We start from the raw sequence: 18190 nt of genomic DNA on the forward strand, positions 1-18190 counted from the left end.
GTTTGGCGGAGGCGTTGGTTTGGCGGATGCGTTGGTTTGGCGGAGGCGTTGGTTTGGCGGAGGCGTTGGTTTGGCGGATGCGTTGGTTTGGCGGATGCGTTGGTTTGGCGGAGGCGTTGGTTTCGCGGAGGCGTTGGTTTGGCGGATGCGTTGGTTTGGCGGAGGCGTTGGTTTGGCGGAGGCGTTGGTTTGGCGGATGCGTTGGTTTGGCGGATGCGTTGGTTTGGCGGATGCGTTGGTTTGGCGGAGGCGTTGGTTTGGCGGAGGCGTTGGTTTGGCGGAGGCGTTGGTTTGGCGGATGCGTTGGTTTGGCGGATGCGTTGGTTTGGCGGAGGCGTTGGTTTCGCGGAGGCGTTGGTTTGGCGGAGGCGTTGGTTTGGCGGATGCGTTGGTTTGGCGGATGCGTTGGTTTGGCGGATGCGTTGGTTTGGCGGATGAGTTGGTTTGGCGGATGCGTTGGTTTGGCGGATGCGTTGGTTTGGCGGATGCGTTGGTTTGGCGGATGCGTTGGTTTGGCGGATGCGTTGGTTTGGCGGATGCGTTGGTTTGGCGGATGCGTTGGCTTGGCGGATGCGTTGGTTTGGCGGATGCGTTGGTTTGGCGGATGCGTTGGTTTGGCGGATGCGTTGGTTTGGCGGATGCGTTGGTTTGGCGGATGCGTTGGTTTGGCGGATGCGTTGGTTTGGCGGATGCGTTGGTTTGGCGGATGCGTTGGTTTGGCGGATGCGTTGGTTTGGCGGATGCGTTGGTTTGGCGGATGCGTTGGTTTGGCGGATGCGTTGGTTTGGCGGATGCGTTGGTTTGGCGGATGCGTTGGTTTGGCGGATGCGTTGGTTTGGCGGATGCGTTGGTTTGGCGGATGCGTTGGTTTGGCGGATGCGTTGGTTTGGCGGATGCGTTGGTTTGGCGGATGCGTTGGTTTGGCGGATGCGTTGGTTCGGCGGATGCGTTGGTTCGGCGGATGTGTTGTTTCGGTGAATGTGTTGGTTTGGCGGAGGCGTTGGTTTGGCGAATGGATTGGTTTGGCGGATGCGTTGGTTTGGCGGATGCGTTGGTTTGGCGGATGCGTTGGTTTGGCGGATGCGTTGGTTTGGTGCATGTGTTGGTATGGCGGATGCGTTGGTTTGGCGCATGTGTTGGTTTGGCGCATGTATATAAGAAATTATAAGTATATAAGTATATAAGCAATTGATTGGTTAATTGACCCTAGCCAGCTTGATATGTTGCAGACATATTGTTAGTCAGGATCCATGAGGCAATAGTCGATTGTCAGTCTGTCACATGGTTCCTGGTCCCACATCAGTGAAGAAGCTTATACAGTTATACCATACAGTATTTGTTGGCACATTGGTAAAATAAACAACTTATATACAATTCAACAAATTGCTTTCGTGCATTGTAAGTATGACTTGCTAGCAGGTGTTAACTGAAGGTGTACTTTGTTAACTCTGCTAACTAATCGTTGATTGGACATCGTTTTCAGCATCAAAGCAATATTTAGACAGTAAGGTATGTTAATCGTTGCGACTCACCCAACAACTGTTGTCGTCTCAAGTTCCAGCCATTGCCACAGATAACCACGCAAGGTGGTGGACAAAAGAACCTGCGGGTAGAATGACAAGGAAATTAAACTGAAAGCAATCCGATACAACAGCATGGATGTACTATCAACTTCTTGCGCAGCCACCTGATGGATCCTCCCTGGAAGGATACTCAACACCGGGCATCTGATGCCTACACTGTCCCGAATGAAGACCACTCGGAGGTCGGACATGAGCTATGCCTAAGGGATAACTACCATACACGAGTTAGTAGTACTCTCGGTTTGTTGAGTTTTTAATCAAGAAGTTGGAAATTACAACTGAAAACATGGAAACAAAATGCACTGCTGGGCTCCAGTGTAGGCTTACATTGTTGAACTTGTTCCGGGCCCAGTCACCCCTGACTCGACAGCATCGTTTCATCGCCCCGCGGGCCAACCGATCTTCCGTGCCTAGCAACAATGCTGCCAGCTACCCCAAGACTGGGAGGATGTTGCGGCCCTAGCAGACAGAATCAGTTGTGATCAATCTCCAAACAATGTCCATGCAGGACTCCTCGCTGATATGAGATGGCCATCGTGAATATCCTTAATACGACGGACATCCCCTGTGGATGGAAATGTTCCTTCAGTATCCGTCCTTGTCATCTCCCATCCTTTGTGCTCCTGCTCTGCCATTCAAAAGCAGGATATTCATATTGTTGAAGATTGCAGTTATGAGCATGCCTGCCACTGTCTAGGCTGCAGTTTTCCAGAAGCCTACCTGTTTCTTTTTTTCTTTGTTACAAAGTCAAGGCTCGTGGAAGATACGGGGACGCAACAGCCCAAAGAAACACTAGAAAGATATGAGGGAAACACCAACAGCAGGGTTCAGTGACAAAAAAAGAAGGAGTCTTGGACAAATAACGGATGTGTGGAACAATGAGGGCAAGGGATGGACAATATGGATGCAGAAGCAAACTCCCAGGAAGGAAAAACTGGAAATTTGGGAGAAAAAAAAAAGGTTGGCAGGTAACGGAGGTCAAAAAGATCACGGAATCCTGGATTTAGGTCATTCCACCAGTAGGGGGTTGGTGGTGGACCGTGTGAGCCCTACAGAAACCTAGGGGTGGGGGAGACAAAGCACGGAAAGAGCAGAGGGTGCAAGGCCAGAAAGGAGGCGCTACAAGACGGAGAGACCACCGACCTGAAGTGAGCAGTGATTCTGGGTGGTTGTCCCCGTTCTGCTGGATTATGCGAGTCTGGATTCTGTTGTTAGGTTTTGGCCTCAAAGCACTTTTTTCTTCTGCACTAAAAAAGTTAGTAATAAATTACTTTGTGGTGACTATCAATTTATCAGATATCCCAATTGATGGCTAACTTTCCATAGACCCTAATGGGGCCACGATAACTGGAAAAAAAAACCACGGTGAGGCACGGTAGTTAAAACCAGGCTTCATTTGCACAGGAAATTGAGCAAAACTATCAGAGCAAAAGCTGCCCATACCAAAGACTCTGATATTTCATATCCACATTGCAGACAGAATAGCTAGGTCCAACAGGATTGGACAGGGGTTGCACACTTACCTTTAGGCTGTCTAGTCTGGGTTCGATTCCCACGACCCAGCAGTGAACTCTCAGAATTGATTTTCTGTAGGCAGGGTAGGTGTCAAGGTGGATGGGTATCGAGCTAGGGAAGTCCCTTCTGCTATTATTAGTTGCCAGATGCCAATGAACCAAAAATGACAAATCCCTGCCCAAATTACCTTAAATCGAACATCAGGCCTGGCCAGAAACTGCCAGCTGAAACTGCCTGAAACAAACTACCCCTGCTGGCACTGCCTTAAATTTAAAGTGAACTTTTCAGGCCTACTTGTAGTTTGTAAATTCACCTTATTGCACATCCTATGCTTTTGAATGTCTTTGAAATTCCTGCGAAAGGGGGGAAAAAATCAAGAAAACAATAAAAACTGACTTCCGGTCTTGACTTCCGCTTCCGGTCTTGCCGGCGAGGTTTTCGTTTATTCGCAGCTGTCCACACTCTCCATCGAAATCGAAGTTAAGTAATTGTTCCCATTTGTATTTTCGTTATAACTGTATTTATTTTATGGTGTTGTACGTATCGTGTGTCCCGAGGAAGATTTTTGGTGCAAATCTTTCGTACCTGTATAGAAAATCGTGTTAAATCGTGCCGTGTCTTTTGAGGCCTTGTACAGTGTATAACCTTGAGGCTTCGTTTTCCTCTCAGCGGTCCGTCTTTTGTACTCCAATAACTTTCGTTCTCTGCTTTTCCCAGTCTTTTCACCCCATAGCCTACTTCCTTGTTTAAAATCAACTAAAAAAAAAAAAAAAACATTTCCTTCTCTGTTCTTATTCTTTGTTCTCATTTGTTTATTCGTTCTTATTCGTTCGTTCGTTCTTCGAACGACGTTCGCTGTTATTACTGTAATAAAAGTTATTACTGTTCAGTGTTCACTGTTAACGTTCACTGTTATTAACCTTATAATGTTTACACTTTCCCCTCAAGTTCTGCATTCCGTCATATATTATAACACCTTTTTCTTCTTCTTCTTTAAAAGGTTGCTTTCGACATGCTCACCAAATCTATCCATCCCAAAAAAAAATTCCATCTCTTATAGTGCCTTTTTTCTACATTCCCTACACTCCATCCTCCCTCCAGCGTCCTTAAACGTATTTTTGACTCGAAGGTCACAAGAAACTCATTTTGCAATAAATGTTCGTTTCCCATTAATCGTACACTTTCTAAAATCCAATCTCACCCCTCCCCTCCAAATCTTCCCCATAACCCCTCCCATCCAAATCTTCCCCATCACCCCTCCCCTCCAAATCTTCCCCCTTGCCACTCCCCTCCTAATCCTCCCCATCACCCATCCCTTTCAAATCTCCCCCCTTTCCCCTTCTCTCCAAAACTGCCCCCACACCCCTCCCCTCCAAGACTCCCCCTCGCCCCTCCCCTCCTTGACTCCCCCCTCACCCCTCCCCTCCAAATCCCCCCATATCCCATCCCTTTCAAAACCCTCCCCTTGTCCCTTCCCTCCAAAACTCCCCCCTCGCCCCTCCCCTTCAAATCTCCCCACCCTCATTTCTTCTCAATTTCCCCCCTCTCACTCCCCCTCCTCAAAGCGTCCTCCCCACTTCTTCCCTCTTCGAACTCTCACCTCCATCTCCCCCAACCTTCTGCCTCGCTCTTCCCCCTCCTCAAATAACACCTCATTGTGCCTCACCCAATCACCATCAAACCTTTTGTCCGCCCCATCCTTCCCTTTCTCCGAGCTATTCTGAAATCTCTGACACACCTTCAACAGCTCTCCCTACCTCTTCCACCTCTTCCACATCTTCCACATCTTACCCTACCCCTCCTCCCCCCTGTTCTGTATCCGATGCTCCCCCTTCCTCTTCATTAACGGTATGGACCTCAAACATCCGGGGCCTTCGTTCAAACTCAACTGATCTCTCCATACAGGTTGCTTCTGTCAAACCAGACGTGATCTGCTGAACAGAAACTTTCCTCCTTCATGATGTCTCTGATTCCTTAGTATCTCTCCCGGGTTACTCACTCCTCCGGTATGATAGACCTGAGCCTCGTCCTGGAGGTGGGGTTGCTATCTTTATCAAAAACTCTTCCTCACTCGCCCTGCACTGCACTCTCTCCACCTCACCCCCAGGAATACCTCTGGCTACGGCTTCCCCTTCGCTCCCACCTCTTGTTCATATGTGTGTTGTACCGTCCACCAAACAGTGATGACTCCATCTACATCTCGCTGTCTGATAATATGGACCAACTTCTGTCTACTCATCCTAACTCTCTCTTCCTCATATGTGGTGATTTCAATTGTCACCATGCCAGTTGGCTGGGTGTGGGTCCCTCTCTCACCAGCCATGGCTCCTCAACAAAGGACTTCTGCGACTCACTGGGACTGACACAATCTGTCAATTTCCCGACCCGGATCTCAGTCAACGGAGCATCTTCTCTTCTGGACTTGGTTATGACTAACTTCCCTGAAAATGTCTGCTGCTCTTCTTCTGCTCCAATCGGCTCATCTGATCATGTGCTTGTTAAAGTGGACATCTCTCTGACCATTCTCAGGGAGCCTCCTCAGCGTCGACGAGTCTGGAATTTCACTCAGGCCAACTGGCACGGTCTTCAAGCAGCCATCAATCATCTGGACTGGTCTCCCATCTCTACCACCTCTAACATCAACTCATCCTGGGAATTCTTCCAAAGTAAATTGCTCTCTCTCATGCACAGATTTATCCCATCTCGTCTTCAGTTGTCATACCCTTCCTCCCGTCCATGGTACACGGAATCTTGTGGTGAGGCTGTTGCCCAGAAACAACTTGCCTTCGTCTCCTGGAAAGCAAATCCAACGGAAGGAAATCTCATTTCCTTTCACAAAGCCCGAAACAAGTGTGTGTCCACCCTCAGGAGAGCCAGGAAACAATATCTCTCCGTTCTCAAGACCAAACTCTCTTATCTGTCTCCCTCTTCCAAATCCTGGTGGCGTCTGGTCAAATCTGTTTCTGGTGTTTGTTCCCCCTCCATCCCCTTCCTTACCTCAAACGGCTACACAGCTGACTCCGCACGTGAAAAAGCTGAATGCCTCAACTCTGTGTTTGCCTCTAAATCTTGTGTCCAAAACCCATCCCTCTCTGTACCCACCATACCCAGTCGTACCCAGCTGCTCCTGGACTCCGTGTCCTTTCCTCCTGACAAGGTGGAAAAGTTTCTGTCAACCCTCGACTCTGATTCTGCAACTGGACCTGACGGCATCAGCCCACGGGTCCTAAAATCCTGTTCTTCCGCTCTTTCACTCCCTCTCTCTGTTCTCTTCATCCTCTCTTTTGCTCAAGGTCAACTGCCATCTGCTTGGAAATCAGCCAACATCACCGCTTTGCACAAAAAAGGTGCAAAAACAGATCCTAGCAACTACAGACCAATCAGCCTTCTCCCAATTATCAGCAAAGTCATGGAATCCATCATTGCTTCGGATATGAAATCTTTCCTCTTCTCCAATGGCTTGATCTCTGATCATCAATTTGGTTTCAGACCAGGTCACTCTACTCTGGACATGCTGCTTCTGCTGTCTCAACAATGGATGGAGGTCCTCAATGCCAAACAGGAAATTAGAGCTGTCTCCCTCGACATATCACGTGCCTTCGATACGGTCTGGCACCCCGCTCTGCTCACCAAACTCTCCTCCTTTGGTATCCATGGAAATCTCCACACATGGCTGGCGGACTTCCTCTCTCGTCGTAGTCAACGTGTGGCCCTGAATGGGTTTCTCTCATCTCCTCTTCCTGTTCAGGCTGGAGTTCGCCAAGGCAGTGTTCTGGGCCTTGTGCTTTTTCTGGTCTTCATCAATGATCTCTATGACTCTCTTGAAAATCCTCTCTATTTCTTTGCTGATGACTCCACTCTCTGCCGCTCCATTCCTCATCCCTCAGATCGGCAGTCTGCAGCCTCCTCACTCTCTGCAGACCTGGACAAAATCACAGACTGGGCAAACAAGTGGAACATGTCTTTCAATCCTGACAAATCTCACACTCTTACGATGTCTCTCCGAAAAGACCGACTGGACAACCCTCCCATCTACTTTCTGAATAATCCTCTCCAAGAAGTTCTGTCACTCAAGCTTTTGGGTCTCACTATCTGCCATGATCTTTCCTGGGAAAACCACATTTCCAAACTGGCCTCCAAAGCCAGTCGCCGACTGGGCATCCTCCGTCGTGCGAAGTCCTTCCTTGGCACACCTGAGCTCCTCACCACATACAAGGCTTTCATCCGCAGCTCAATGGAATACTGCTCTCCCCTCTGGGCTGGTGCTCCTGCCTCACACCTAGCTCGTCTTCACGCTGTTGAAACCAAAGCGTTCAGAATCATTGGAATCTCCCGCGATGACGCTATCTCCGAGGGCCTTTCACTTACTCAGCGCAGGCAGGTTGGTGGTCTTTCCGTCTTCTACCGACTCCTCTCCGGCCTTGCTCACCCAGCTCTCTCTGGGCTCTGTCCCCCAAATATTCCTGCAGGTCGCACAAGATCTGCCTGCAACCCTCTTATGGTTAAACTGCCAAAATCAAGACTCTCTGCTCACCTTCACTCCTTCATTCCTCTTTTCTCCCGCCTCTGGAACAAACTCCCTCACTCTCTTCAATCCCACTCCTCCCTCCAGGTCTTTAAAACGGCTGTTCACCACCATCTCTTATCTTACCCAATCCAAAACCTTGATCTTTTCTACCCCCGCTAATTTCACCCCAAATCCACTTTTTTGAGGTGACTTTTGTCTTCTTTCCTGGAAGTCCTTGGTGTCCTTGCGTTTTATTCCTATCCTGCCTCCCCCCAGGCCCTCTGCCTCCCACACATCTCCCGATGTCCCTGCCCTCAAATGTTGTGTTTGTGTGCTTCCTCCCCTTCTCTCCCCATCTTTTCGACCGCTCCCATTTTTATATACTTTGTTTACTTGTTTGTTTGATTGTTTGTTTGATAAATGTTAGCTCTTTCACGAGCCTCGACTCTGTATACAAAAAAAAAAAGAAGAAAAAAAAAAAAGAAAGACAGGTAAGGATGCAAAAATCATCAAGTGAGATTCACGGCCAGAAACCTCTTCTCATTCCCGTAGGACTTCTGAGCCACACGTGCATGGGAGATGCTCACTCGGCACAGAGCCTGCAACCACCAGGGTTCGGAACTCAGGTCGTCCTCAACATCCTCCGTCCTGCAAACAAAAGGACAATCGCATCACATACAAATTACGCGCATCATGGCAGAAAAACTTGCTTCAACTTTGACCTGGACCTTTGTTAAAATGCAGATTATATTCATAATTTTTGAAGGAATTTGTCTTTACACTGTTGGTAACCAGTGTGTGTGTGCATATATATATATATATATATATAACTATATCGTTATAATACAAACGTTTACCCAGTGCAGACCAGATTTTCAAGAGCTGAGAGTGATGTCCACGAGGGATCCGGGGACAAAGGAACGAGGGACAGGAGTGAGCGTTCACCGTCCCTCCATTGGCCTTGAACGACAGCACCAAAAAGTTCACTTCCATAAGCATGCCGTGCTGTGTCTGGACCGGGACCGTGATCCGACCAGATCATGACTTTCCCAACGGATCCGACCAGATCATGACTTCCCCAACGGATCCGACCCGATCACGATTTCCCGAACTGATCTGACCCGATCATGATTTCCCAAAAGGATCCGACCCGATCATGATATACCGAACGGATCCGACCAGATCATGATATCCTGAACGGATCCGACCAGATCATGATTTCCTAAAAGTATCCGACCCGATCATGACTTTCTGAACTGATCCGACCCAAACATGATATCCCAAAAGGATCCAACCCGATCATATCTCGAACGGATCCGACCCGATCATGATAGCCTGAACGGATCCGACCAGATCATGATATCCTGAATGGATCCGACCAAATCATGATTTCCTAAAAGGATCCGACCCAATCATGATTTCCCAAAACAATCCGACCCGATCATGATATCCTGAACGGATCCGACCCGATCATGATTTTCCAAACTGATCCGACCCGATGATGATTTCGAGAACGGATCCGACCCGATGATGATTTCCCAAACAGATCCGACCCCATGATGATTTCTAGAACGGATCTGACCCGATCATGATTTCCCAAACAGATCCGACCCGATCATGATTTCCCAAACGGATCCGACCCGATCATGATTTCCCAAAAAGATCAGACCCGATCATGATTTACCGAATGGATCTGACCTGATTATGATTTACCAAATGGATCTGACCTGATTACAATTTACCGAATGGATCTGACCTGATTACGATTTACCAAACGGATCTGACCTGATTACGATTTACCGAACGGATCTGACCTGATTACGATTTACCGAACGGATCTGAACTGACTACGATTTACCGAACGGATCTGACCTGATTACGATTTACCGAATGGATCTGACCTGATTACGATTTACCGAACGGATCTGACCTGATTATGATTTACCGAATGGATCTGACCTGATTACGATTTAATGAACGGATCTGACCTGATTATGATTTACCAAACAGATCCGACCCGATCATGATTTCCTGAACGGATCTGACCTGATTATGATTTGCTGAACGGATCTGACCTGATTATGATTTCCCAAACGGATCCGACCGGATCATGATTTCCTGAACGGATCTGACCATGATTTCCTGAACGGATCTGACCTGATTATGATTTCCCAAACGGATCCGACCCGATCATGATTTCCTGAACGGATCTGACCTGATTACGATTTAATGAACGGATCTGACCTGATTATGATTTCCCAAACGGATCCGACCGGATCATGATTTCCTGAACGGATCTGACCATGATTTCCTGAACGGATCTGACCTGATTATGATTTCCTGAACGGATCCGACCCGATCATGATTTCCTGAACGGATCTGACCTGATTATGATTTCCTGAACGGATCTGACCTGGTTATGATTTCCCAAACGGATCCGACCCGCTCATGATTTCCTGAACGGATCTGAACTGATTATGATTTCCCAAACGAATCCGACCTGATCATGATTTCCTGAGCGGATCTGACCCGATCATGATTTCCTGAATGGATCTGAACTGATTATGATTTCCCAAACGAATCCGACCTGATCATGATTTCCTGAGCGGATCTGACCCGATCATGATTTCCTGAACGGATCTGACCCGATTATGATTTCCTGAACGGATCCGACCCGATCATGATTTCCTGAACGGATCTGACCTGATTATGATTTCCTGAACGGATCTGACCTGATTATGATTTCCCAAACGGATCCGACCCGCTCATGATTTCCTGAACGGATCTGAACTGATTATGATTTCCCAAACGAATCCGACCTGATCATGATTTCCTGAACGGATCTGACCTGATTATGATTTCCTGAACGGATCTGACCTGGTTATGATTTCCCAAACGGATCCGACCCGCTCATGATTTCCTGAACGGATCTGAACTGATTATGATTTCCCAAACGAATCCGACCTGATCATGATTTCCTGAGCGGATCTGACCCGATCATGATTTCCTGAATGGATCTGAACTGATTATGATTTCCCAAACGAATCCGACCTGATCATGATTTCCTGAGCGGATCTGACCCGATCATGATTTCCTGAATGGATCTGAACTGATTATGATTTCCCAAACGAATCCGACCTGATCATGATTTCCTGAGCGGATCTGACCCGATCATGATTTCCTGAACGGATCCGACCCGATCATGATTTCCTGAACGGATCTGACCCGATTATGATTTCCTGAATGGATCTGAACTGATTATGATTTCCCAAACGAATCCGACCTGATCATGATTTCCTGAGCGGATCTGACCCGATCATGATTTCCTGAATGGATCTGAACTGATTATGATTTCCCAAACGAATCCGACCTGATCATGATTTCCTGAGCGGATCTGACCCGATCATGATTTCCTGAACGGATCCGACCCGATCATGATTTCCTGAACGGATCTGACCCGATTATGATTTCCTGAATGGATCTGAACTGATTATGATTTCCCAAACGGATCCGACCCGATCATGATTTCCTGAACGGATTTGACCCGATTATGATTTCCTGAGCGGATCTGACCCGATCATGATTTCCTGAACGGATCTGACCCGATTATGATTTCCTGAACGGATCCGACCCGATCATGATTTCCTGAACGGATCCGACCCGATCATGATTTCCTGAATGGATCTGAACTGATTATGATTTCCCAAACGGATCCGACCCGATCATGATTTCCTGAGCGGATCTGACCCGATTATGATTTCCTGAACGGATCCGACCCGATCATGATTTCCTGAACGGATCCGACCCGATTATGATTTCCTGAGCGGATCTGACCCGATTATGATTTCCTGAACGGATCCGACCCGATCATGATTTCCTGAACGGATCCGACCCGATCATGATTTCCTGAATGGATCTGAACTGATTATGATTTCCCAAACGGATCCGACCCGATCATGATTTCCTGAGCGGATCTGACCCGATTATGATTTCCTGAACGGATCCGACCCGATCATGATTTCCCAAACGGATCCGACCCGATCATGATTTCCTGAACGGATCTGACCCGATTATGATTTCCTGAACGGATCTGACCCGATCATGATTTCCTGAACGGATCCGACCCGATCATGATTTCCTGAACGGATCCGACCATGATTTCCTGAACGGATCTGACCCGATCATGATTTCCCAAACGGATCCGACCGGATCATGATTTCCTGAACGGATCTGACCATGATTTCCTGAACGGATCTGACCTGATTATGATTTCCCAAACGGATCCGACCCGATCATGATTTCCTGAACGGATCTGACCTGATTACGATTTAATGAACGGATCTGACCTGATTATGATTTCCCAAACGGATCCGACCGGATCATGATTTCCTGAACGGATCTGACCATGATTTCCTGAACGGATCTGACCTGATTATGATTTCCTGAACGGATCCGACCCGCTCATGATTTCCTGAACGGATCTGACCTGATTATGATTTCCCAAACGGATCCGACCGGATCATGATTTCCTGAACGGATCTGACCATGATTTCCTGAACGGATCTGACCTGATTATGATTTCCCAAACGGATCCGACCCGATCATGATTTCCTGAACGGATCTGACCTGATTACGATTTAATGAACGGATCTGACCTGATTATGATTTCCCAAACGGATCCGACCGGATCATGATTTCCTGAACGGATCTGACCATGATTTCCTGAACGGATCTGACCTGATTATGATTTCCTGAACGGATCCGACCCGATCATGATTTCCTGAACGGATCTGACCTGATTATGATTTCCTGAACGGATCTGACCTGGTTATGATTTCCCAAACGGATCCGACCCGCTCATGATTTCCTGAACGGATCTGAACTGATTATGATTTCCCAAACGAATCCGACCTGATCATGATTTCCTGAGCGGATCTGACCCGATCATGATTTCCTGAATGGATCTGAACTGATTATGATTTCCCAAACGAATCCGACCTGATCATGATTTCCTGAGCGGATCTGACCCGATCATGATTTCCTGAACGGATCTGACCCGATTATGATTTCCTGAACGGATCCGACCCGATCATGATTTCCTGAACGGATCTGACCTGATTATGATTTCCTGAACGGATCTGACCTGATTATGATTTCCCAAACGGATCCGACCCGCTCATGATTTCCTGAACGGATCTGAACTGATTATGATTTCCCAAACGAATCCGACCTGATCATGATTTCCTGAACGGATCTGACCTGATTATGATTTCCTGAACGGATCTGACCTGGTTATGATTTCCCAAACGGATCCGACCCGCTCATGATTTCCTGAACGGATCTGAACTGATTATGATTTCCCAAACGAATCCGACCTGATCATGATTTCCTGAGCGGATCTGACCCGATCATGATTTCCTGAATGGATCTGAACTGATTATGATTTCCCAAACGAATCCGACCTGATCATGATTTCCTGAGCGGATCTGACCCGATCATGATTTCCTGAATGGATCTGAACTGATTATGATTTCCCAAACGAATCCGACCTGATCATGATTTCCTGAGCGGATCTGACCCGATCATGATTTCCTGAACGGATCCGACCCGATCATGATTTCCTGAACGGATCTGACCCGATTATGATTTCCTGAATGGATCTGAACTGATTATGATTTCCCAAACGAATCCGACCTGATCATGATTTCCTGAGCGGATCTGACCCGATCATGATTTCCTGAATGGATCTGAACTGATTATGATTTCCCAAACGAATCCGACCTGATCATGATTTCCTGAGCGGATCTGACCCGATCATGATTTCCTGAACGGATCCAACCCGATCATGATTTCCTGAACGGATCTGACCCGATTATGATTTCCTGAATGGATCTGAACTGATTATGATTTCCCAAACGGATCCGACCCGATCATGATTTCCTGAACGGATCTGACCCGATTATGATTTCCTGAGCGGATCTGACCCGATCATGATTTCCTGAACGGATCTGACCCGATTATGATTTCCTGAACGGATCCGACCCGATCATGATTTCCTGAACGGATCCGACCCGATCATGATTTCCTGAATGGATCTGAACTGATTATGATTTCCCAAACGGATCCGACCCGATCATGATTTCCTGAGCGGATCTGACCCGATTATGATTTCCTGAACGGATCCGACCCGATCATGATTTCCTGAACGGATCCGACCCGATCATGATTTCCTGAATGGATCTGAACTGATTATGATTTCCCAAACGGATCCGACCCGATCATGATTTCCCAAACGGATCCGACCCGATCATGATTTCCTGAACGGATCTGACCCGATCATGATTTCCTGAACGGATCCGACCCGATCATGATTTCCTGAACGGATCCGACCCGATCATGATTTCCTGAACGGATCCGACCCGATCATGATTTCCCAAACGGATCCGACCCGATTATGATTTCCTGAACGAATCCGACCTGATCATGATTTCCTGAGCGGATCTGACCCGATTATGATTTCCTGAACGGATCCGACCCGATCATGATTTCCTGAACGGATCTAACCCAACCCGTGAGGTCTGGACAAGGTTGCCACCACAAAAAACAGGTACGGCAGGTAGGCTCATACAGACGTCTTTTCCTATGATCCCAATGGATTCGCACTCATGAGCATCACATCCTCATTCATTCTCCTTCCCATTGACATTTCCATTCACAACCGAGCATCCGATTCCCCCACATCTATCGATACCTCTCAGCGCTCTGGCTTTTCCCATTATATGACGTCATCCCAACGCGTCCACGTACCTTCTTCATCCCCAAGCATCGCACAAACGGCTGAATTGCGTATTCTCTTCCCCGGTGCTGTTCCAACTCACTTTATTACTGGCACTTTAATCTCTCTGGCTCCGCCCTCTCTGCCACCTGTGCTCCAGGTGTGCATGTCCAACTCGTTCCCAGTACCATCAAGGCCACGATACTCTTTAAATAACGCTCTCGATGTTCTTGTGCGGTTGGTCGGGGGAACTTTTCGGCCCAAATCTTTCACGAACAAGGTGGCCAGGCCTGACGTTCGACTAAATTGTCAAGGCAGGAATTTGGAATTCGTTCAGGATGCCGGCGATAGCTTGCCTATTCTTCGTGAAGGACACCCTGGGACCTTTAACGTCCAACAACTAATGCCAGCAGACGGGATGCTAAATTTAACGTCCATCCGAAGGACATTGATGGAATCAACGGGATGAGTTTATAGCCTGGTCGCGATTCGAACTCAGGTGCGTACCCTAAAAGCGAGTGTGCATACCTTTCGGCCATCCTGCCAACCCAATGAAAAAAAACCCCCCAAAAAAGCAATACGATTTCATCTTTGACGAATTGCTACCCTCTCCTTTGCATGACACCTGTTTATCGAAACTTGGGGGCCCGTTGATCCATTAGACCAATGTTTCAATGGTCTTCAACGCCTTGTAGCACACCTGCCTGCCGGACTCGGGAGGAGTGGTTTGGGTCCTCAGGGACTTTTGGATCATCGGAGACTTTTGGGTCTCCTGGGTCATCAGGGACTTTTGGGTTTTCTGGGTCCGACCCTGTGGTGGGTTGATGTTCACGTGGACAGACACCACGTGCGATGAATGGAGGCAAGCATAAATCTTCGAGATGGCAAGGATAACAAGGTAATGTTTTTCTGGTAGAATGGGGGCAGAGGTGAAATAAGGAGAAAGACCAGAATAATGCCGGTTAACGGACTGGACTGCAAGACCACAAAGCTTCCCCAGTTGAGAAAGAAGCTCACCTTCTGTCTAGATTTTAATCATTCCAGCACCAATCGCCAAGGTCAGGGATAAGGGTTCCATGACACTTTGGATTTGTGCATGTCACTAATAAAGGTTTATGAGGAGAGGGGAGGCAGGGCAGGAAAATTTACAAATAAAAAGCTTCCTTACTATTTAGAAAAAGAAAACATCTCAAGGTTACAAGGGACTTATTCCACCTGTGGAACCAATTAGCAACGAGCGAGGTACCCATGCTACGCAAAAAAAGAACGCACGGGTGGGTAGGAATCCAAAATCAAAAAATGTGGAAATGGTGAATGCTAAACCCTAAAACCACAAAAATTCCACATTATTGTGCCACCTTCATTCAAACGTCAACCATGGACAGCCGGTTCGTGAATGACTTGGGCAAAAAAAAAACCCCCCAAAAAAAAACGCGAATGGGAAACGACGAACCAATAAATTCCACATCCCTGTGCCACCTTCAGTCGAACGTCAGGCATGGACAGCAGGTTCGTGAAGTGCTTGGGCAAAAAACGTACCCGGTCTGAATGTTTTTATACCCAGTCAATGGCGAAACTACAAATGGCGAATCCGCAAATGTGACAGGTAAAGTAGAAACCCTCACGTCATTTCCTCATTCATTTAAACTCAATATCTCTATTTTCATTTCAATCATACATTAATACGTAACACGATTAATAATTAATAGAACAAAATACAATGTTAAATCACGGCTGTATCGAGATATTTATCAAACCGGCGAATCGTCGTCATCTGTTCGCTTCCGGATTCAGGAGCAGGTTCATGTCGATCGCATTTCAAAATCATAATTGTATTGAGGAATTTATGAAATCTACCTAAAGGTGGGCGCGATTCGGAAAATTTTAAGTCCGCTTACCGCTTATCCGCTCCGCCAGCCCGTGTAGTCCGATTCGCTTATCCGCTTCAGCGGCCGAAAATCTTAGTCCGCTTACCGCTTATCCGCTTCGATTTTTTTAAAGCGCTTCGACGTTTAAAAGCGATTTTTGACGTTTCTAAAGGGAATTTAATGCTTTTTAAGCCCAAATAGCCATTTCTAACTACTACAAAGACAAACAAAGCTTTTAAGATCAAAAATATACATTTTTATTTAAATAAAATTTATTCAAAATTTATTGAAATAAAGTTTTCCACTCGACTCTACTCTACGCTACAGTTAATTTAAATATAATTTTAATATATGCAAGTTACATTAAAGAAAAATCAATTTGCCCGTCCTTTCTTTGACAAGAGAGTCTACTAGTCAACAGACTAGCAGTCTGTTGACTAGTCCTCGTCTTCCTCCTCCACCTCGTGGGCCTTCTTGAGGATTTGGAGGTTGCCCTTCATGAAGACGAGGGCCTCGAAGTTCGGTGCAGCCAGGGCCGACCTCTTAGGCCTGAGGATGTCCGACCCGTAGCTGAACACGCGCTCGACCGAGGCAGAGCTCGGGAGCGGCGTGTTCTGCCTGAGAAATAGAGTTACCCAAGCATCACGGAACTCGAGCGGGAAGAGATTGGGCGAGAGCCGAGTTGTTAGGGTTTCACTTATTATTCACTTAAATAAATATTCACAATTCTAGAGTAACGGCTCAGGCTAACAGCTGATTTGGCGAATCGCGATGCGCTTTAATTTTTCGGTAGTCCGCTTACGCTTATCCGCTTCGGTTTCCGGGGGTTGTTCCGATTCGCTTATCCGCTTCGAAAACGTTGGTCCGCTGCAGCGGATAAGCGGATAAGCGGACTTTCGAAGCGGACCGCCCACCTTTGAATCTACCCACCCGCAGAGACCCCAAAACATTCCACAAGGTTTGTAGGTGCTAGCCCCAAAACTGCAGGAGTAGTTTCGAGATGGACGGACAGACGGACACACCTATTTTATAATATAGATAAAACAAAAATCAATTTTTTTCAACCTTAGTATTGAATTACTCTTCAAAAGTGTGTTGATTCACAATTCAACACAAAAAACCCCAGAAAAGTATGTTAAGACAAACAAAAATCATGATTAACATGTGTTTCTTTTGGAAGCTCATACGATTCCAAAGTCATAAAACGTGTTTATCTCAGAATATATATTGGTATGGATTTTTTATCATAAAATTTGAAGCAAAAGAACAGTGTACTTAAATTTGGCACAGTTCCTCTTTTCAGTGTATAAAATGTCCTGAACTAAGAATGAGATACAGTGCCTAACTTTTTATTATTATTTTTTCCTGAAGAGGTAAAGATGATTTACAAAATGTTGAATATTTTAAAATATGGTACCTCTACACATGTTGGTTAGTTTCATGATAAATACAGACGTACTCCAAATCTGAACAAATTTGAATAATGCTTCAAAAGCTCACAGCTTGATGGAATACTGCTCTCCCCTCTGGGCTGGTGCACCTGCCTCACACCTAGCTCGGCTTCAAGCTGTTGAATCCAAAGCTTTCAGAATCATTGGTATCTCCTTCGATGAAGCTGATTGTGAGGGCCTTTCACCCTCTCACCGCAGGCAGGTTGATGGTCTTTCTGTCTTCTACCGACTCCTCTCCGGCCTTGCTCCCCCTGCTCTGTCTGTGCTCTCCCCCCCAAATATTCCTTCAGGACACATAAGGATCTTCAGGATCTGCCAGAAACCCTCTTCTTGTGAAACTGCCAAAATCAAGACTATCTGCTCACCCTTCACTCTTTCATTCCTCTTTTTTCCCACCTCTGGAACAAACTCCCACACTCTCTTCAATCCCACTCATCCATCCATGTCTTTAACAGCTGTTCACAACCATCTCTTATCTTCCTTCCCCCATC

General features: G+C 46.8%; 1 protein-coding gene across 2 annotated transcripts in view; it reads right to left on the reverse strand.

Annotated features, from left to right (window-relative positions):
* Positions 1 to 14568, reverse strand: part of LOC137427626 (recombining binding protein suppressor of hairless-like protein) — a 38251-nt gene extending 23683 nt beyond the window's left edge. The window contains exons 1-4 of one of the 2 annotated variants that reach the window (XM_078777964.1): positions 14413 to 14568; positions 8463 to 8565; positions 8140 to 8253; positions 1533 to 1603 (exon numbers count right to left, since the gene is read on the reverse strand). In XM_078777964.1, coding sequence (XP_078634090.1) covers positions 1533 to 1603; positions 8140 to 8253; positions 8463 to 8565; positions 14413 to 14431 — 307 coding nt within the window. In that variant the 5' untranslated portion in view covers positions 14432 to 14568. Of the gene's footprint in view, positions 1 to 1532; positions 1604 to 8139; positions 8254 to 8462; positions 8768 to 14412 lie in introns of those variants that run through there. The other variant, XM_068117238.2, reaches the window with a different exon arrangement.
* Between the last annotated feature and the right edge of the window lie 3622 nt (positions 14569 to 18190).

The sequence above is a fragment of the Myxine glutinosa genome, chromosome 5 (genome assembly GCF_964187855.1).
Source record: "Myxine glutinosa chromosome 5, kmMyxGlut1.1, whole genome shotgun sequence".
NCBI lineage: Eukaryota > Metazoa > Chordata > Myxini > Myxiniformes > Myxinidae > Myxine > Myxine glutinosa.